General features: G+C 50.1%; 1 protein-coding gene across 1 annotated transcript; it reads right to left on the reverse strand.

The window, feature by feature from the left end:
* Window positions 1-725: 725 nt before the first annotated feature.
* On the reverse strand, window positions 726-17,983 carry SPRY3 (sprouty RTK signaling antagonist 3). The gene is made up of 2 exons (XM_020815530.3): window positions 17,831-17,983; window positions 726-6,113 (listed from the first exon to the last, which is right to left on the reverse strand). The coding sequence occupies exon 2, from the start codon at window positions 6,071-6,073 to the stop codon at window positions 5,171-5,173; it is 903 nt and encodes a 300-aa protein (XP_020671189.3). The 5' UTR covers window positions 6,074-6,113; window positions 17,831-17,983; the 3' UTR covers window positions 726-5,170.
* Window positions 17,984-22,263: the final 4,280 nt, after the last annotated feature.

A 22,263-nucleotide genomic window follows, 5' to 3' on the forward strand; every position in this document is an offset into this window, starting at 1 on the left:
AAAATCCCTCATGCCTCCCAACCTCTTTTCCCATCCACCCACCCTCTTAGAAGGGAAGAAGAATTTGTAATGCAAAATGAATCCAAACATGGGATAAAACCCATTTTAAATTAAAAATTAATGACATGTAATATTTAATATTAATTTAAAATTAGAAATATCAATTTCCCCCTTGGCTTTGTTTTGGATTTTGTTGTCCAGGCACTTTTGGCGGTGGGGGAGCGGAGAGATATTTTAATTCCTAGTGTTGGTGACTGTAACACAAACTGGTTTAACCTGAGAAAGAAAGAAAAAATCAGTGAAATTGACGGTCTTTCATTCCTCTTAAAATTTCTTCAGGCTCTTAGCTGGGAAACTGTTGTCATACAGACCAGTGGTTCCCAAGCATAGGTCCTGAGATGTTCTTGACCTGCAACTCCCAGAAGCCCTTGCCAGCACGGCTAGTGGTGAAGGAATCTGGGTGTTGCAGTCCAAGAACGTACGTGGATTCAAGGCTGGAAACCACAGTCAAAAGCAATCCGTGGTAGAACGTTTTAATGAGCCCTTCAATTCCAATAGGGGCTCCCTTCAGTTACTGTTGGATTGCAGGTGATGGGAGTTGTAATCCAACACCTATGAACCTTTGGCCAGGAAAGGCCACATCAGGGACACATGATGCAGCATGCAAGCACACACACACACACACACACACACACAGAGGCCAAACAAGAGAAAATTGTACAAAATTTATATATATATATATAGATTTTATTGAATAGTTGATTTGACGTGGTACAGAAAACCACCCATAGAATTATTTCTTTCATTTCAGCAGTGGTTCAGTAACAGTTTAAATAGAGTTGCAAGAGAAAGAAGAATGAAGAGGGGGAAAATAAATCCAGATGCACAACTAAGGCAGTTCTAATAAATAGTTAGGCTGCAGATTTTTTTTTTAAAAAAAAACCTTTAAAATAAACTTTTCAAATAAATATTTTGCTTTCTTTTTTATGGTAGGAGTGTGGCAGGAAAATATATATATATATACACAAACAAGAAAGTATTATTATGAGCAGATATGCTTTTTTTTATATAAAGGTGAGAGTAGGGGGGTGAACATCATTTTGGAGGGCAGGCCACACAGAACGGCTTTTCGGATCTGAGAAGTGGGTGCTCTGTGGAACTCAAAAAAAGGAAGAAAGGAAGGGCCCAAAGCAGAAGCCATTTGGAGACATGACGGGAGGAATCTTCAGAGTCAAGTTGGTTTTAAAAGCAGAAGACGGAGCAGCGGGGAAGAGAACTCTTTGCTTGGCGCCACGTGGTCCCAGAGACTTTGAAATGTTTTCATTTTTCTGGCGAGACTAAGGAACAGACGTGTCTCTGTCTTCCTGAATGAAACGGAGAAAAACGAGAGCCCGCGGGTTGCTCTGGAAAGGACTCAAGCGCTAAGCACAAATTAATTTTCAGGCTTAGTCACAGTGACCCTCGGCTCCCCTGATGATGCTGGACTGCAGTTGCCCCTGTCCTCCATCGTTGGCTATGGGGAGAGGGATGGGAGGGACAGGGGGAGGGGCACAGCTCCCCCACCCCTATTTTAGTGCAACTCGCTCAAACACCTACTATTCAGGTATCAGGAGAAAGAGAACCCATTCCCACATAAAGGCGGCGGGCAGGACTGGACGAACCACAAAATGGCACAGGAAAGAATAACGGGTGTTCAAGCGTTCAAATGCCCCCAAAGGAGACCGTCTCCAAACTAGCCTTAAACCATCAGCAGAAGCAACATTTGGAAAGGCCACCTCTTCAAACTACGATGCCCAGAAGCCCTCAGCCATGCTGTCTGCTACAGGTATCTGGGAGTTGTGGTTCTAACCTCTGAAAGCGCCCATTTAGGGAGCCCTTGAGAGGGTCCCCCTTTCTAGTGATGCAGGAAAACTCTCAGGGGAAAGCCCCACACGTTGATCCAATAAAAACCAAACGGTCTGAAATTGACATAATTCAGCGAGCTGCATGGAAGTATCAGGAAGCCAAGCCTTGGATATGGCACCGTTCATAGCATCTTATCATCACAGGCATGATCTATAGTATTCCTAAACGTTTGTAATACTAGTTGTGTGTACATCAAAATAATGGGAGGAAAGGCTTTACGAGGGTCTTATGCCAAGGCCTGCAGCATTTGAAAGGGCTTTGGAAGGAGAAACACCCTATGCGAGGTACACCCACTGCCTTCAAAGCGTCTAATTAACAAGGTGCTGGTTGCATTCTAGGACATGTGCCCAGGAACGCAGCCAGCACCTCACTAATCAGCAACCATTTGCCACCACAACATATGTCATTTCATTTTCACAAGTCTACACCTATGTAAGTGAAACTTCGTTAAGTTGTGGTGACAAATTGCAACTAATTAACAAGGTGATGGTTGCATTCTAGGACATGTGCCCAGGAACGCAGCCAGCACCTCACTAATTAGCAAACATTTGCCACCACAACATATGTCATTTCATTTTCACAAGTCTACACCTATGTAAGTGAAACTTCGTTAAGTTGTGGTGACAAATTGCAACTAATTAACAAGGTGATGGTTGCATTCTAGGACATGTGCCCAGGAATGCAGCCAGCACCTCACTAATTAGCAACCATTTGCCACCACAACATATGTCATTTCATTTTCACAAGTGTACACCCACTGCCTTCAAAGTGTCTAGGTCAACCCCACACACATATACACCAGGTATTCCCAAACTGTGACAACCTGCAAGTTTTGTCCTCCCCAATGAGCCAGCAAAAGGAGTGGCTTTACTGGCTGCGATACAACAAAAGTTTAGTCCAACATATTGAGAGAACACCAAGTTAAGGAAAAGGTTGTCTAAAATGGTGGTCCCCAGTTTTGGGCCTCCAGACGTTCTTGGACTACAACTCCCAGAAGCCTTCACCACCACCACCTCTGCTGACCAGGATTTCTGGGAGATGAAGTCCCAGAACATCTGGAGGCCCAAGGTTGAGAAGCACTGGTCTATAAGACCTATGAAAAAGGGAGCAATTCAATAAGCAAACCCAAGCCCACCAGGTTCTTCCTTGACGCTCAGGGGCAGAAATCCAGCTGTAAGACACAATGAGAATATGCCCGTTGAATCAATGGAAAATATGGACGAGTTGACCCACCAAATCCCCACTGATGCAATGAATGGGCTTACTTATGTTGTGACTTACTACTGGATTTCAACCAGTGTTTGCTGGCTTTGACTTCCAGGTTTGTTCTCATGTCTAGAACAGAAGAATTTGGCCACTTGGCAATGAGGAACAAGGATCTGTATCCCACGGTTTGCTCACTCCCTAACTCAATAATCCAGAGGTGGGCAGCCTGCTGCCTTCCAGACGCTGTTGAGCCCACCATCTCCCCTGAGCTCTGACCAGTATAACCAGTGATAAAGACGGATGGGCGCTGCAGTCCAACATCCTCAGATGGGCCAAAAGAGAGAAAGAGAGACCAAGTCTTGGTTAGCCGCAGAAGGCTCAAGCTTCCCTGCAGAGGTATGGGTCACACCCATAACTTCTGTTCGTTCCAAGGACATGCCTACTGAGAACATAGGAATCTGACTTCTATCATTCAGCAGAGCTCAGAAAATTTACTTTTTTGGATCACAGCTTCCGAAGTCTCCCCTCCAAGCCTTGCTAGGTGGATACTGGGAGCATTAGAAAAAATAATTTTGCTCCTGCTCTACTATTAATCCATTTAACTCATTGTTGCTGGCAATGATTGGGGGCATGTCCCCAAGGTCAGGCAGAATCCCTCCCCTCCTTCTTTCTGGAGATGCTCTGGATCGAACCTCAGCCTTTATGCTTGCAAATCACAAGCTCTGCCCCTGAGCGATATGCCTTCCTCAAGCCTTCCTGGGAGTCAGCCCTTCCTTCCCTACACATGGGCCAGAATCCAATCAGAAGTCTACACCTATGTAAGTGAAACTTTGTTAAGTTGTGGTGACAAGTTGCAACTAATTAACAAGGTGCTGGTTGCATTCTTGGACATGTGCCCAGGAATGCAGCCAGCACCTCACTAATTAGCAACCATTTGCCACCACAACATATGTCATTTCATTTTCACAAGTGTACATCACCAGTTGGATTCTGGCCATTGGAGCACAAAGCTTTCCGGAACCGTTGTACTACCTCCTACCTCTCTATCCTGCAAATGGGAACTGGTTTTCCTCCAAAAAGCTCAGAGTGGACACAGCCTCTCTTATTCATGTTTTATCCTCAACATGCTTGTGTGAGGTAGGTGATACTGGGCAAAAGTTAATGGCCCACGGCAGCTCCATGACTAAATGAAGATTTGAACAGGGGTCAACCCAGATCTAGTCTGATGCCCTAAGCGCCGTTCCCGATGGGCCCATCTCGTTATAACCTCTCGATAACAGTGTGCACCAATAACATCCACACATATCCATAATGGCAAGAGCAAGCTGTATCTCAGGTTGTTGCTGCTACGTGAAAGCCTCTTACGAGGCCCTCCCTTGACGAGTGGATCCTTTGCTGGACGAGACCCATAACATCCCCGCCCCCTTGAGGGCAGCGAGCGCCCCCAACTGTCTTGAAGAGCTGCTTTTAGGTTCAGCTTTGCTACCTCTGTCCCCTGACCTTTCCGTCTTTCCCAACCATGTGCTATGAGGAGGAGAAGCGGAACACCAGCTTTGCACCGTCGCCAGGAGAGAGTGAGCATTAGGTTCTAGAACAGCACGTTCTTTCGGATGCCAGACTGCAATGACCTTAGTTCCCACCCACGCCCACAAACCAATTAACTCATAAGGCATTCTGGGGCCAGAAACCCTGAGCCATTCCATAATCATCCTGCACGTTCTCCTCCCAATCCCAACCTCCCCCGGCCACCGCACGCTCCCAGTCCCCGCGGCCACAGAGATTTAGTGCATGCCTCAGCTTCCTGCCTTCAGCCATGATTGAAATGTGCAAAAGCCTCAGAAGCGCAAGGGACGAGAGAGCGCTCTCCGCCGCCACCGAACAACTTCACACAATCCCAAGCGAGCTTCGCCGGCCAGCCGGGGCCGCCCGTTCCATCGTCGCTTGTTTCCCAGCGGGAGGCTTTCAGCTCGGGAAACCGAAAGGCGGACATGGCTAAGAGGATGAGGATGACAAAGGAGAGGAAACCGCCCGTTCCCGTCTCCCTGGACCCCAAGGGAAGTCATACCGGCTTGTCCAAAGTCTTAGGGAAAGCGGCTCCGCTCGTAAAGGAGATCTTCCGGCAGACCGTGTTGGTGTGGTTCCGGCAACGGCATCCGGGCCGTTTGACAGCGTCGTAGCCCCGCTGGCAGAGTTTGAGGCACCCCAAGGTTGGGAAGTAGCAGCAGAGGCAGGGCATGAACACCGAGAGGAAGCTCATGGCAACCCAGCGGACGCAACAGGAGCCCGGTCCGCAGGAGCAGGGGTCGTCGGCGCAGGTGTCCTCGTCGTCCGAGGAGCAGTGGTAGAAGAGGCCCTTGACGCAGCAGAGGCACGTCCCATAGTCAATGAGGTTCTCTGGCGAGCAGAGGCAGCGCTGGTTGCACAGCCAGCAGGAGGGCAAGCTGCGGGCCGCCGCACAGTGGGCGCACTTGCAGTGGCCGCATTCTTCGCAGATGAAGAGGTGGCCGGAGTGGACGGCGGGGGGCTTCCCGGGCGACCCCTTCGATGCCTCCTCGGGCTTCCGGTCACCCAGACAGGGCTGCATCCGGACCAGCGAGTGCCCGGAGTGAGAGGGCGTGAGGCCGCCCAGCAGCCGCTGCTCGGAGGCCGTGGTGCTGTGTGAGAGAGAGCTGGCGGTGCTGGAATGGCTCAGCGGCGCCGGCGCCTGGTGCAGCTGTCCCGGCGGAAGGTCCTGGAAGGCCGAGGCCAGGGGGCGTTCCTGAGTTGCCTCTGGCTTGGCGTGGGGCTGGGAGAGAGGAAGGCTCAATGGTGCTTGCTTAAAGGAGGCCGGTCTCTCCACATAGTCGTTGGTGGCGCGGATGGCACGGATCTGGTCGATGGAGAGGACTTGCTGGAACTCTTCAGGGACAGGGTCCATGCTGTCTTCGGGGCTGCGCTCGGTGGCACTGGCGGGGAGGGGCATTCTGGGGAAAGTCTTGGGTCAACCAAGGACATCGGAAGACCTTCCAGGGGAAAGAAGAAGAAAACACACACTCTGTTAATCACCATGGGAAAATGATCAAGTGAGTCACTGATGGGGCTGGGAAGAAACAGAGAGGATTGGTGGTCTTCCCCATCCCTGGACCCTCCAGATGTGTTGTACACAACCTGCAGAATATGCTTCCTCTAGATACTAAGAGCTACACTCGTTCCTGACCTTGGGCCCCTAGATGATCTTGGACTACAATTCCCAGAATTCCTGGCCAGCACAGCTATTGGTGAAGGCTTCTGGGAGTGTTAGTCCAAAAACATCTGGGGACACAAGTTTGGAAACCACTGGTCTAAAATATCTGACAGGCACCAGGAAAAACAGAGGGAAGAACTTTAGGCTGTGCCTGATAACCCCAGATCGAGGCATTTTAGGGAGAAGAGAAAAATCAGTCAGTCAGTGGATAAGAATCTCCATTCAAAGAGCCAACCCTGGTTAACACTCTTGATGAAACAATGGAGGGAGCAGCTAAATCAGTCATTGACACGAGTAGCTACCCATCTAACACACACTGTATCCCCAACCCTTTAGAAACCCAGGAATACCTGAGGTCTATAACCTCCCTGTCAGATGGGGGCACCACATCCATGCCCCATGTGGGAGAAGAGAGATCTGAAGAAGATGGTAGGAGTTTTTCAAAGGCAGGTATGTAAGAGAGAGAGAGAATGAGCATTAAGTTTCACTTTGGATTTCACATAAGGATATGAAGCTACACCAAACAGCTTCCTTTAAGCAGGTGCCTCCCGGCGTGTTGGACCACAATGCCCATGATCCCTTGTCAGTCCATGGGGCTGATGGGCATTGCAGTCCCACTCATCTGGCTGGCACTCGCTTGGAGAAAGCTGCGGTGGGAGAAAAGAGTGCAGGAGACACAGCCTGGCCGTGGGAAGAGCGAGAGGCAACTCCAGTCACTTGAATAATTTAGCTGCTGGTTTCAGCTCCTGGAAAGGTGAGGACAAAATTCGCAGGCTTCCCATTCATCTCCTCGTTGAGGCGGCGGCGGTGGCCCATGCATCTCAGCAATGCTTCGATGTGCCTATTAGCCAGCAGGGGTGTGTGCGTGTTGGAAGGGCTCCCTAGAATCACCTCTCCAGAGAAGTTGGCAGCGCATTCATGGTTTCCAGAGGTGAGCCATGCACAGAGAGAGAAAGAAAAAACACCACAGAGATAGGACTTCCTGGATTGCATTCCTGCCTCCAGCATGGGGAACAGCCCTCATCTAGGACGCCTATAGAGTAAGGCACAGCAGAAGAACCTCTATGGGCAGGCTTGGCCCCACCACAACGCAAAACCAGGAAGCTGCCTTGGGTGACGGAGGGCCTGGCAGGAGCCCTGCCCGTCCTTCATTGCACACTTCCCTCTTTCGTAGGACAGTGCCGTTTCTGCTATACAACCTATCTTGCACCACCTAAGTTAACCGGCTGCCTTCAGGTGGAGGTGACACCTCCATATCGCCAGCACCTGGGAGACCCAGGTTCAAATCCCAGTGGAGCCATGAAACCCGTTGGCCGATCCGGAGTCAATTACTGCGTCCTTCAGCCTGACCTACTTTACAGGGGTGTTGTAGGGATAAAATGGAGAAGAAAAGAGCCATAAATACCTCCTTGATCTCACTAAAGGAAAGCGGGCGGACCTCAGTACCCCAAATAAATAAATAATGGTGTGACTGAGCCCCAAAGTAAGAGTGAATCCTGCTTTCTATGTACTCTACAAACACAGAGAGAGAGGGAGAACAGAGGGAGAGACTCATGCTCTTCCTCCATGGTCGGATGACCCCATCGCCCCTTTGTGCATGGAGATCAGCCAACTCTGGCACCTATAGGCTCACGAGCCGTGCTGGTGTTCACAAATGTACTGGAAGTGGACTTGGTTTGAAGGGGAAGAAGGGTCCTCAAAATGGGGTTGCCATCAACACATGCATACTCAAAACAGAAGCCAGAGTTCTCAGACGGTCAAGGAATGGGCCAAACCTTGAAAGAAGGTGCTGTTTGCCTCTTAAGGTCGACAAACTAGGACCTCTATAGGAAAAGGATTCTCCAGTCAATGAAGCCAGGACACAGTGGTAACCCAAACCCGTCTGAGCAATGGGAGGGGAGGGGAGAAAAACGAGGCAGTGGGAAGATTGATTTTTGTTAGCCAGGTTGACCTTGACAAAGAGCAAGAAGATCAAGAACTCTCTTCGCTTGATTGCTAAAAAGCCAGGCAGAGAGAAAAAGAAGCAGCCCGTCTTGATTCCATGAAAAGGTTTTGAGACTCCAGGCAAGCAGAGGAGAACAGCTTCCAGGAGAGGATGAGAGTCAGCACTCTGACAGTTTGGGGGGGTCTAGGGCAAAAATCTGCATTGCATTGGCATCTGCCTACATAGCTGAATATCAAGCTGATCCCCTTCAGTTGGACCAAAGGGTACATTCTATGCTCCCAGATCTCACCATGAGCCGTACTTCCCAGGCACTGCCATGTTCGAGTGTTATGGGCCTTCTGGTGTACCGTGCAATAAAACTGACTATTTTTTAAAAAGAGTGGGCATCTTGTATCAGAGAAGAACGTGCTTCCTTGAGCTTTGGGGGAATTATGATGCTCCTCTCAATCCAGGCGCCCATTTTTGGAGCACCTTGTTTTAACACAAACGTCTGCTTTATAGTGATGTGCCACTGTAGCGCCAAAATGCATTGGAAGGCTGCAATGCTGGGGGGCGGGGGGGGCAGAAAAATGGCCTTGGGAACCACATTGGACAAGTGCTGGAATTTCACCCTCAGCTGGTGGAGAAGATCTTTGCTTCACCCTTCACTTGAGTCCCTGTCTTGATAGCAGGACTCTGGTTGTCAAAAGGGCTGTGAAGACTTTAAAAAGGTAAAGAATTAAAAATAAACCCATCTTCTGTTCCACACCTTGGGAAAGGCAGTGGTTACTATTTCATGAAGGCCATGGTTACTATTTCAGGCTACTTTTTTTTCTTTTTAATCCATTCTGTTTCTTTGAGAAGGGGTCTAAATTGTCAAGGGACTCCCCAGGTCCAATACTGATCTCCAGAGCCTCCTAGCCTTGTCCTGGTGACTAATGCCTGGTTCCCTGACCCTTCAAGTAGAAGGAAGCAGGAGAAGCAACCATTAAGGTTGATATACCTTGTCACCTGACTATCTCTGAGAGGTGGTGAGGACTCAGCCCAAAGGGCAAGGCCCATGAATGCAGGGCAAGGAGGAAGAGGTGGGTGCCGACAGGGCAGCCCTGAGAGATGCTTGCCAAAGGGACCCCAGAATGCCCTCAGCCAAGAGCATGCTGCCAAGCTCTGTAGCTAAACCTTCCCCATCCCAATTTCTTCCCCAGTGCTTAGAGTCTTCTTTCAGGCTCTGGACTTGGGGCCACAAAACCTGTTGCCATTCTAAAACTGTCTCAATCTCAAGGCGACACATCTCTCTCTTTGCTGGGATAAGTAGAGGAACACTTGCTGGAGGCATTCAACACAACGTTAGAAGCACTAAAAGAGAAAATGGGCCCACCATCTGTCAGATCTGCTTTGATTTGGATTCCTGCCCCGACCAAGAGGTTGGGCTCAGGGACCTCACAGGCCCCTTCCAACTCCATGATTCTATGATTGCATGACTTGCTATCCTCTGGGTAGGTCCACTCCACTATGGCATCTTTGACATACACGCAGACAGATACCCACAGGCACAAGCCCAAAACCCTGGTCCTACTCCCTGAGCCTGTCCAAAAGCAGCAAACGAGACTCTCCTGGGAGTTTGCGACAGTGAAAGTTAGACCCTGAACTGCACAGTGTGGCTGCCTACCATCATCAGCTGGAGGAACAGCCACCTCATGCCTCTATATCCAGAAAAGGGGTAGGAGAAGAGCAATAGCGATGTAGTAACACATGGATTCTCTGTCTCTTTCTTAAAATCCCCATCCAAACACTTTCAAAGGGCTTGAGTGGGCTTTCCTTATTCCTATACATTTATAGGCTGTAGAAGTTACTTTTTTTTGGAATACAGCTCTTGGAATATGTAGACAACACAATCAATGGTTGAGGGATCCTGGGATTTGCAGTCCAAAAAATTCTGCACAGTGATGCAATGATGTGATAAAGGTATTGACCCTAATGGACAGGTGAAACTCCACAACAGGCAAGGGACTGGATGATGTCCACAGTAACCTACAAGTCTGGTTTGAACTACAGTACATGCCTTGCAGTTGAGAGGCATCCGTCCAAGTGCAAAGAAACAATCCTCTAATGGGGGGGAAAGAAAGATATCTTAGTGTTAGGCGGCAAAGAAACTGGCTGGATAGCTCAGTGGTTAGAGGTTAGGAGTTCGATTCCCCACTGGGCCTTTTGAGAGAAGAGCCAGCCTGGGTGGCCTTGGGCAAGCTGCAGTCCCAGGGCACCCACTAGAGGAAGGGAAGGGGAAACCACTTCTGAATATTCTCTACCTGGAAAACCCTGAAAAGGGTCACCATAAGTCCGAAATGATTTGATGGCACATGTTAAAGAGGAAAGGTGATGTTGCTTCCTTCTGCATCTCAATGTTTTAAAGAAGTTATAGATCTAAAGATGGTGTGTAGTGTGACTATTCAGGAATCCATAGGCCTACTTGGAAAATCCTGACTCCCCCCCCCCCCCCCGCACTTCCTGTCACAGGCAGATAGGGAACGGCCTTATCCTGAAATCAGCACCAGTTTGGTATATAGACTACAGTCAGCTTCTCATCTACACAGTGTCTTGTGAGAAGGCACTGTGGGGGGGGGGGCTTGATAGTTTCAAGTATGAAGACTCTCTTGGGCTACCATCTTAAGCTGTAATCCTCTATTTGCCAATGGGGAGTAAGACCCACTGAACTCAGTGGGGCCTATTTTCGAGCAGACAAGGAAACGGTTCCCTGGTTGGTTTGGCATACAACCCAGCAGCAAAGCACAGGTGTAAGAAAGCATGGAAGCCTAGCTCACTGGGAACCATCACAGCTACAGGTCTGTAATCTGATTCAGGTGCTTTCCTATGGCGGAGAGACTACGAGGCATCAGGACTAAATGGCTTGCCTTGGACCCCAACGGCCAGAACAGATTCCGGGAAGCGTTACCGAGAAAACATTCCTTCAAGTTCTGCTGACTGTAGTCGCTTGATCTGGAGTCCTGGAAACCTATTTCCCTGCCCAGCAAGGCTGGGGAATATGCAAGGTCTCCAGATGTTACAGGACAACTCCCGTCCGATCTCGACACAGGCTTGGCCACATCAGGATGCTAGAGTTGTGGTGCACCAACATCCAGAGGGCAAGTACTTTTCAAGTATAACTTCCATAGGCTTTGCATGCTCAAGATGCCAGGATCCATCCCTTGCGCAGAGCTTGGAAAAGGTACTTGCTTTAGACTCATCATCATCATCATCATCATCATCATCATCATCATCATCATCATCATCATCATCATCATCATGTGCCGTCAAGTGAATTCTGACTTACGGCAGCCCTCTTCAAGGTTTTCCAGTTGGACAATACTCAAAACCAGTTTCCCATTCCCCTCTTCCGGGGGTGCCCTGGGACCGTGCAGCTGGCCCAAGGCCACCCAGGCTGGCTCGTCTCCCAGTGGGCACCACGGGGCATTGAACTCCCAACCTCTGGCTCCGCAGCCAGAGACCTAAACCACCGAGCTCTCTACTGAGGTTGTTTCAGAGTCCAGTTCTCCAAAATCATTCAATATCTGGTTGGGGAGACCCAGAAAAAAATCAAAAGATGGCTCCCCTCCAACTCTGAAAAACAGAAGAAGCAACTTTTCAAGCCCACAAAGCACCCACTAGTATTTGCAGACCGGGTTTTCCCATCCTGAACCCTCTTGATGCTGATGCAACTCCCATCAGCCCCAACCAGCACAATGAATGGTGAGAAAGTATGGGTGCCATAATCCAGCAACATCTGAAGAGCGCCAGGTAAGGGAACACTGATGGGTACAATATTAAGGTAGACAGATCAGCTGTCTTGATTCAGTCTAAGCTCTTGCTGCATGTTCCAGATACAATACTGAGTCTTCCTGGGTTGTAAAATGTTTATTTTTAAAGCTTTTCTTTTTTCTCTCTCTTTCTCTCTCTCTCTAATTGATCACCTGTCCCTCCTTCACCATGTTTTATACTGGACATCCTTTAGGACCCAGATAGATTCTCCAGCCCCAAACAGAATCCGGGGGGGGGGGGGTTAAGAAGAGAAAGAGGATTGAATGACAATAAATTGTTTGCCATTCCGGATGTGATGAATCCAATCCAGCCGGCAGGAGGGACGGAAATAGATACTGCAGGGAAGGGAAAAGGCAGCAGTGGGGGGGTGGGGGGAGAGAAGCAGAGGGTGAATAGAAGGGAGTTGACAGCCACGGCTGTTAAGAGTAAAAGCCATGACAGAGTGAGCCATTGAGAAGGAGGTTCAAAAGCAGCCGGGGCCGGCAGTAGATTTCGGGGGGTGGGGGGAATTACCTCCTTTGCTCTCTGGAAGCAGGCACAGATTTCTGCCTGCCTACAACTATCACGCAGGCTGGACAGCTCAGTGGTTTAAGTACTGGGCTGTAGAGCCAGAAGTTGGGAGTCTGATTCCCCACTTTGTCAGAGCCAGCCTGGGTAGCCTTGGGCCAGCTGCACAGTCCCAAGGCTGCCCCTAGAGGAAGGGAAGGGTAAAGCACTCCTGAGTATTCCCTGTCTTGGAAATCCTGAAAAGGGTCACCGCAAGTCAGAATGGACTTGATGACACTTGATTATTCTTATTACAGCTATCACACTCCCAACATTGTGGGTTGGGGCAACAAGGCAAATGGGAGAGATGCTAAAGAGGGTCCTCCAAACAGAGATGGGAGAAATGAGCTACTCTGGATGGGGGATGGTGGGAGAGGTTGTCCAAGAGCCCCTCATGTTTCCCATTTCTCCTTTCCAGGGGCACAAAGCTCTACTCAAGAGTGAAAATTTAGACCAAGAATGTGACTTGCAAGACCGAAAAGTACTTCCCGATCGGACGCATAAGGGGGAAAAAAATGACTGCAGATGGTTTCCAGAATGCCCCACCACAATCGGCTAAGCGCAGCCTTGCAGTGGGCATCACATACAAAGGTTTTCTGGACAGGCTTGAAACATTCCTCTCAGGGCTGATCTGAGAAATGTTAATGTTTCAGGCAAGGATCAAGTTCCAGCCAGACTTCCCAAAAGAGAATAACTCCTTCACCGTACCCTAGATATAACAGGCCAACGGAAAGGATCCAGGACAGGCGATGTGGCATGCAGAACTCTTATCCTCCAAGCTGGGGAAGGACTGTGGGGCTCAGATGGCAACGATCCAATGCCGCTTGTCACTTGACGGTGTCGACTCACTTCATCGAAGGAGAGGGCTAGCCCGGCTGGATCACCTCTCCCTTTTCTCCCCTCACCCAAAAGGCCATAAACCAAGAACAAGCGTCTTTGGACCACATACTTGATGTGTAGGGTGGGTTGTCTTGGGGGGGGCAGGACTTGTGCCCCCTACAAAAGAACACACTCACATTTCCTACAGATTTGGGGGGGGGAATGAGTTGGTTCATTCCTGTTTTGTCCAGAGAGCTGGAAGAACCTGGGGGGGGGGGGCGGAGAGGACTTTTTCTCTTACTGAAATCAGTCATCTGGGAAAGTCCATCGATCTGGCAGTGCTCTAGACGCCTCCCTGCTCCTTTTCCTGCAAGCCATCGCTCATTGTTCAACTGCTCATGCAGTTATTACTTTCGTAAAACCACACAACTTTTTCATGCGCGCAGAAGAAATGACCCGATAGAGGGAGGCAAAGCTTTTGATTTACTCAAAAGCTTCCTTTTAGACCAAACTTCTCGATCTTCTGGCCTACACACACGAGGATCACAACCCCCATCACCCCAAGGGAGCCATTTCAAGGCTGCTCGGGTGTGATGGGTACTGTAGTCCAGTCTCTCTGGAGGGGACCAGCTTGTTAAAGGCTGATGGTGACCAGCACCCCGCCCTACAAACAGGGAAGCTGTAACTATTTCCCTAGAAGTAGACACAATGGCAAAAACAAAGGAGGGAAAGCGAAATATGGGTCGTCGGAATTGTCCGCATTGAGGATCCAGACACAGACGGACATATCGGCCGACTTAAAACACTTCCCTCATTTTCAAATACATAGGAGATGAACACACACTCAACATCTGCCAGAATTAACAAAGTTCTTCTTCTTTCTTAAAAGCATTGGTTGAAGTTCCATCTTGGCCGGGTCCACAAGGGTGTGGCCCAGTGGGAAAAAATGCTCCCTTAGATGCTGGTCCCATCGGAAGGTCCAGCTGAATGAAGGCTGGTCTCATGCCACTAAGAGCCCGAGTTACCAAGCTCGTTCCAGTCTTGCTTAAAGTCACGAACTCACACAGTGGGGTAATCCAGATGAAGTAAAACCTGAGCAAGAGAGTGGGACGACCTTATATGTGCAGGATCGCAGAGTATATGTCCACAGGCCTTTTATTCCGTGCCAGCCTCAATCTGCAACAGGGGATAATACCACTCGCCTTCCCTTCCGGGCTATCGCACAATCCTGCAAACCGAGCACTTCCAATATGATGCAGAAATGCTAAAGATTTTTAACGTTATTCACATGCTTGGCCAGCAAGCTGAGCCACCGCGCACAGAATTAAAAGGGAATGGTCTTTCAGCGGCCCATTAATTTACAATTAAATGACTCATACACAGCCCCCCGCCCTGACTCTATGGGTCCACCTTCTTGTCTTCTTGCTTTCTCGTCCTCTGAAACATGCATCATGGCCGTCGCCCACAAGATCTACTTTCTGCAGTACATTAATGCTCCCAAACCTCCCTTAGCCCACCGAGCGCTTTCGCATATCATTTCACTATCAGCGCACACTCCACACCCCTGGATCAATCCCTTCCAGTTCCCACACATGTCTCAGTCTTGTGGAAAAATCCTGCTAGCCACTTTCAAGGCTCCTCTGGGAGTCCATGGATCATTTTTAAAATCCAGGGAAATTTCCTGTCTTCCCCCTTCATTGGCTCAAATATCACATTCAGACGGCTGGAGGCTACAACCATCAGTCAGAAAGATGAGGGTTGTAGAGTCCCCAGCACCTTGTATCCCAATAGCCTTCAGGTCTACTTGAGTGGCAAAGGAAAACGAGAGAAACGGAGGCTGTCCACACTGGCCTTTAGTTATGGTCTACGGTTTCCTGATAGCACTGTATGGCATAGGCGAAAAAGACCATGTCGGCTTTTGCTTCTATTTAGAACAGTCCATCCTTCCCCTTTAGGAGCTGGCCCGTATCTTTCTGCCACAGGGCTAGGGCATGCAATCTTTTTGGAGTGATTCACTGAGATGCAAAATAGCTCTTTGTTCTCCCTTTGCAGATGAGTAGGTACCAAGAATTAAAACAGATTGCACTGAAGATAAGGATTTTTAAAGCACTGGCCGGATCACGCTCAATTCCACAGTGTGGACAAGCCCATGGGCCCAAAATTTTGCTTCCTTTTTTTTTCAGTGTACCCAACACGTCATGGGCATGTTTTCTGGAACAGAAAGAGTGGGGCCATTCAGTCAAAAGGAATCTAAAGAAAAACTTTGCAGTTTCTAGTCCAGAATGGGCAACTCTATTATCCAAGGAATTGTCCAATCTATCTAGTTGTTAAGGTGGGACTTCCACCAGCCCTTTTCAGAATAGACCAGGATGCCAATTTATTTATTTATTGGACTTATATACCACCCCATAGCACTACAAGCACTCTCCGGGCGGTTTACAATTTTAATTATACAGGCTACACATTGCCCCCCCCCCCAGCAAGCTGGGTACTCATTTTACCGACCTCGGAAGGATGGAAGGCTGAGTCAACCTTGAGCCGGCTACCTGGGATTTGAACCCCAGGTCGTGAGCACAGTTTTAGCTGCAGTACAGCGTTTTAACCACTGCTGTAGTCCAACAGGTGGAGGCGGCATCAGTTGCCCACTTCTGATCTAATTCCACCCACCTCCCACATTCTTTTTCAAACAGGGCACCAACCAAGACAATCTATGGGAAATTTCAGATGCTCTCAAACTGTGGGGCCTTTATTTATTCCTTTTGTGTCCTGTCCCCATTTCCTACCCAAAAATCAACTGCCTCTGTATGTGGAGTTTCTTTTACTGATACCACCCCATCTCTATAACACTGTCTAATCTGTGAAACAGCCCAACACAGAGAGAAACTCCATTTGACAATTAAGAGGATTAAAAAAAAAAACAGCTTGGGAGAAAATGTCTAGGTATCTAGCGGTGGAGCTAGAGGTTGGGAGTTCGATTCCCCTGCGGTGCCTCCTCGACAGGGGCTGGGCTGGATGACCCACAGGGTCCCTTCCAGCTCTGCCATTCTAAGACTATAAATGAAGAACAAGTGAATGTCCTCATTCAGGAAGAAATGCTTTTCTTAGGTCATCTACAGGCATGCACAGAAAGCAGGTCTGGACCTCTGCATCGATCTTGGGGCGGGGCGGGCTGTACCAAACCAGCAAAGATTCCTGATTCCCCAAAGTTAACAAATTCAAGCATTTAAGGTTTCCTCTGGAAATCTACCTAGTATTTCGGAAACGAAGGAAGCCAGTGAAAGACGTCCACTGCAAGTCTATTCATTTTATCTATGGATGCTGACTCGACTGCAGTTTTTACCTGGGTACCCCCACCCCACAGATACCTGTGGGCTCGAAGTAATCCGGAGTCTCGGCTTCCTGCGGGGATCATTCAGGTCCGGCTCCTCGGTCTTAAGTGTGCCTACCCAATACTGCCAATTCAACTTGTGGAAATCACAACCGCGGGGGATACTGGGGAGAATACCCGCCCTCCGCTCCTCGGGGCACCCCTGCCGTATGGCAACGTTCCTAGACAGCGCAGGCTTTCAGGATGAACAGGGCTCCTCCGCACGGCAGCCACCGTCTCCGGGAGCCTCGGTGAACTTTCGAGGAAGACGCGGGGCCGCCTTCGCGAGCTCCCCCGAGGGCGGCCAGCGAAGCGGGACCTCGTCGCGGGGAGTCCCCCTCCGGGCACCGCACCCGGCCGCTCCCCCCCCCCGACGGAAGAGCCTGCCCGGCCAAAGAGTAGCCCCTCCGGTCGGATCCCGGCCCAGGGCAAGGGGGCGCCAAGGGGGTCGCCAGGTCCGGCCCGCGATCGAGCCTGGGCTCCGACCTCGGCGGGTCCCTGCCTCGCCCACCCCCCGCCCGCCTCGCCCCCGGGACTCTCTCGGCGAACCCTCCCGGCCAAGCGGCTCGGGAAGGGAAGAAGGGGGGGCGGCGGCGATCGCGGGCCCCGTGGGGTCCGAGCCGTCGAGGCTTGCCTGGGCAGCAGCCCGGCGCCCCATCGCTGACCTAAAGTCATTCCTCTCTTTCCCCCCTACCCCCCCGGGCTGGCTACCGTGGCACCCCCGACGGGGCAAGCCGGGCGCCTGCGATCCGGCCACCGGGCGCCGCAGAAGGGGACGCGTCCCGCCCCTGGCTCTCACCCAGCCGCTCAGCCGGCCCGACGAAGGGCTCTGTGGATCGCGACGCTTCCACACCTCCGGGCAGGTACCAAAGGCGAAAAAAAAGCAATACCTTTAAAAACATACACACAAAAAAAAAAAAAACTTTCGCTTTTCTCCAAAGCTCCCCGGGTCGGTCCTCGGCAGGGACCTCCCGGAGAAGCCTCGCCTCGGGCTTCCCCAGCCCGGACACCACCAGCGCTCGCTCACCTCGGGGCCCCTGGAGAGTAGCCGGCGGCGGGCTGGCTAACCGGGCGCTCCGACGGGCTCCATCCTCCCCGGGGCAGCAGGAGCGGCGCCCGCGATCTCCGCGCCGTCTACGGGCGAGGCGAGGCGAGCCCCGCCGCTCCAGCCAGAGGCGCCCCCGAGACTCCGCCCTCTGGGGCGGGGCCGGCCCTCGGAGGGGCGGGGCGTGGAGCGGGTCCTCTTTTTTGTGAATGCCGGGGCTCGCTCCGCCGCCGCGCGCTTGTGAATGGGGGCCGGGGAGAAGGGGGCGGGGAAATGGGAGCAGCTAGCTCCGCCCCCTTTCCCCTTCCTTGCCCTCCCGCCGCCGCCCCCGCCCTGTCCTTCCCTCCCTCCTTCCCTTTGCCTTCCCGGAGCAATTAATGCTCCCCAAGTGGCGTCATTCCGCTGAAATGGAATCGGCCCATTAGACGCCCCCCAGGGGGGCTCCCGCGGCAGCTCCTCCGCTCCTGCCAAGGCGGGCCTGCCAGAAAAGGGGTGGGGGGCGAGCGCCGCGACCCAGGAGGAGCAGGTTCGGGGCCCCGGGGCTGCCCTCCCGCCAACCCGGGAGGAGTCCTGGACCTCCAGACCACCAGCGATCCATCGCGGGGATGGGCGAGAGAGGAAAATGTCTGTGTGTGTGTGTGTGAGAGAGAGAGAGAGAGAGAGAGAGACAGAGGAAAGCCTCTGGGCATGTGCAGAGTGCCTCCCCGAGTCATCTATGCTCATCTAAGATTCATGGAAAAGCTTCGAGGTCAGGAAGACGTGAGGCCTCCTCTGGGTCGTCCAACTCCCCCCTAAAACCACACACACACCCCTCGATTTTTAAAAAGAAAAACAAATTATAATCTTTTTTTAAAGAATTTCCCCATCTCCGCCACCAAGCTGGATTTCTCCGTGCATCAGCCCACGCCCCCCTGCGGGATCTTTTTTTTTTTTTTAACCAGGCTGTGGAGGGAAGAGTCACCTTAAGGGAGATCAGGCCCAGCCAAGTGATCTGTTCCAACCTGACCTTTGGAACTCCCCCCCACTAGAGGCCAGCCTGTCCCCATCTTTGCTGTCCTTCCACCAGCAGGCAAAGACCGTCCTCGTCAGGCAGGCTTTCCCTCAGTGACAGACTGCCTGAGTGGGATTTCTTACATGGATTGTTACACATTACTGCTTTGAATGTGCTTTTGCTTATGTTTTTAGTGTGTTATTTGGTGGCTCGTGGTGTCCCAAACCAGGTCCAAGGTTCCGACACTCACATAGAAAGCCCTCCACGTTTTGAGCCTATGCTACTTGTCGGAGCGTCTCTCCTTCATGTCATCTGCCTGACCCACAAGATCACCCCAGTCTGGACTCCTCCGAGTGGTCACCTCAAGGGAGGCGCAGAAATCCTCTAGAAGAGGCAGGGCCTTCTTTGCGGTGGCTCCCACGTTATGGAAACAGTTTCCGGAGGAGCTCTGCTGAGCCCCCTCCCTGTGGACATTCAGGAAGCAATTAAAGACCTTGCTTTTCCAGGAGGCTTTCCACACTGACCCCAGCTGACCACCTCCCCCCCAACACCTTCCCCCCCTCCTCCTCTTCTCCCTCCCCCCTTTTCTCCATCTGCTCTGGGTTTATATGATTAGTCAGTGCCATCTGCTTTTAGGGGTTATTGTTGCTGCTTTTAACGTTTCTACCTTTATTTTTGTTTATATGTATTGTAACCAGCCAGAGTAGTGCTCCAATACTAATGGGAGCAGGATACTGAATGAACCAACAAGCGGATGAATGAATGAATGAATGAATGAATGGCTGTTCCCTTTGAACAAATAGGCATAGGCTCAGAGCTGGATGAAGACAATCTGATGCTTTAAACTAGCTCACGTCTGGGGTGGGGCACCACTTTATCCAAAAAAAAAAAAGCCCAATTCTAATAAATACTTTTTTGTTTTTTCTTGGAATAAGTTGTGATGGTTTTGGTATGCGAAGACCTCTTATAATACGAAGCCCCCAACCATCGTTTACTAGTCTGGATCTCTCTGTTTCTGAGTTAGATCCAAGATTTGCCTTCCATGGACAAAATGGTCCACTTTGGGATTTTCCCCACCGGTTGTTACTGGATGTATTGGGATCCTGCCCCCCACCCCCAGTACCACCTGTCCATATATGTATATACTGTATATCCGGAATTGCTCCCTGGGCTTTCACTCTGTCTTGCTCTTCTGCCTACCTTCTCTGTCCTCTCCCAAACTACTTCACCTTCCTTCTCTTCCATTCTCTTCCCACCTACTATTCTCAAATCTTCATATTTTGGCCACAGTGCTTTCTAATGTTAATTCATTTCCCGTTCTCACAAAACAGTACAAATAACCAAGGTGCAAGGGGCAGCTGATATATTTTCTCTACCCTTCTCTCTACCTCTTGCAACTCTCTCCGCTCTTCCCTCCTTTTTTTCCCACCCACTATTCCAGTCCCAAACCTTTCTAATTTTATATGTGTTATTTTGTTTCTCACGTTTGTGGTGTGGTGCGGAAGTAATATCACTTTTTTAAAAAATAGAAGGCAGGATCAAACCTTCAGGATTTTCCCCCCATCGTGTTTTCTAACTTTATTAAACAATTTCTAGTTTTCGTGTTTTGTGTTATGGTGCAAAAGTGGCAATATTTTAAAGAAGCCAAAAACTGGAACTCAAGAATGGCTGATATTTTCCCTTGCCGTCTTCCTGCCTAGTTCACTCTCTCTTCGCTTTCGCTCCTTGTTTTAACATCACCCAGCATTCCCCCCCATTAAGTCAATTCTGACTTGTGGGGAGCCCTACTGCCCCTTTCTGGGTTTTCCAAGAGAAGTGCTTTACCCTTCCCTTCCTCTAGGGGCAACCTTGAGACTGTGCAGCTGGCCCAAGGCCACCCAGGCTGGCTCTTCTCCCTGGAGGCACAACAGTGGGGAATCAAACTCCCAATCTCTGGCTGCACAGCCAGACACCTAAACCACTGAGCTATCCAGGAGCTGTATTAGAAATGTTGTGCTTGTGTGCAATATGGAGTGGCTTATTATCAGGGAATTTGGGCGATGGGGTGCCCTGAAGAGGAAGTAGAGAAGTCACTTTCCAGCAACCCAGTTGTATGCTGCTGCTATATCTGGATTTCAGCTTACTAAGGCTTTGTTTTTTAAAAATCTTCTTTTCCTGCAGGTATGAGACTCAGTCAGAAGGGCGGGGAAGCTTCCTATTTAAAAAAAAAAAGATAGTTTAAAGGTCAGGTTTAACAAGACAGCCAAAGAAAATGACTGTGTTGTCAATTTTCTTCAAAAGTTTGAAATCAGATGATTTCCCTCCCAATTTCGTGATTTGGTGAGCTGACTTGATTTTTGACCTCTGGATGTTAGCAATTTCCTTTGGTCTCTTTTCTTTTTCTTTTTGAAAATGCTGAGAGAGAGAGAGAGAGAGAGAGGCAGCTAATTTTGGAGCCAAGAAACCTCCTTAGTTCCAAATTTCATTGTCAAACTAACAAGAAGGGAGAGCTTAGAGCTATTTCCGAGATCCATTAGCACTGGGTCACTGTCTTCCTTCCCTCCCTCTCCCTCTCCCTTCCAGCTTCAGTTCTGTCTTTGCAATCCAATAATTAGCTGCCATGAATCAGCCCAAATGCTTTGAGAAACGGGGGGGGGGGGGGTGTGTCTTCCACCATTGTAACCACCTTAGATAAGAGAAAATGTCTGACTATATTTTGTGAATTGACATTTGAAACAAAGCATGCCTTATTCTGGGGCCTGGGCGCAATGTGGGACTGGGTTTACTTGTAGACCTCTCAGTGGTTGGAAGTGGAGCCATAGCAAGGGGTCTAAAGGTTGGGAGCCCCTTTCAGCTCAAGGGCCAAGCTCTGTATCCGAAGTGGGGAGGGATCTTAACCACAGGGTACGTGGCAAAAGGATGCAGTCACATGTCACAACATATTTTAGTTTCAGGCTCTTATAGCTGAGTGTTTCGTCCTTTGAGAATCGGGGTGGGGGAAAGCGTGGACAAACGCTAGAAAGCAACCCAATAACACAGAAGGAGGATATTGCCCTTAGGCAAACTTCAGGAGGCCAGTTTGAGATCACGGGAGGGCCCGTTCCAGCCCAGGTCCTAAGTTTCTCATTCCTTGTTTAAAGAAGTCTGACTCCAGAACATTCTGTGACTGGAGTAAGAACCTTGTCTCTCCTCCCCCCCCCCCCCACCCACCTATGGCTGAATTCATTTCATATTAAATAATTCTCCCCATGTTTGGAAAAATTACCTTTTGAACGAGAACTCTCGGAATTAAAAAGCAACTTTCCCATACTTTGATCCTGCCCGATTTCAGAAGCACAGCAGTTTCAGGCAGCCATTATCAAAGCTTTGAAAGGTGACCTTTTGGGATGCTGAACATTTTTTCAATAAAAGGCAGCTTTTCTAAGCTCTGGCCATCCTCTGACCA

The sequence above is a fragment of the Pogona vitticeps genome, chromosome 11 (genome assembly GCF_051106095.1).
Source record: "Pogona vitticeps strain Pit_001003342236 chromosome 11, PviZW2.1, whole genome shotgun sequence".
Classification (NCBI taxonomy): domain Eukaryota; kingdom Metazoa; phylum Chordata; class Lepidosauria; order Squamata; family Agamidae; genus Pogona; species Pogona vitticeps.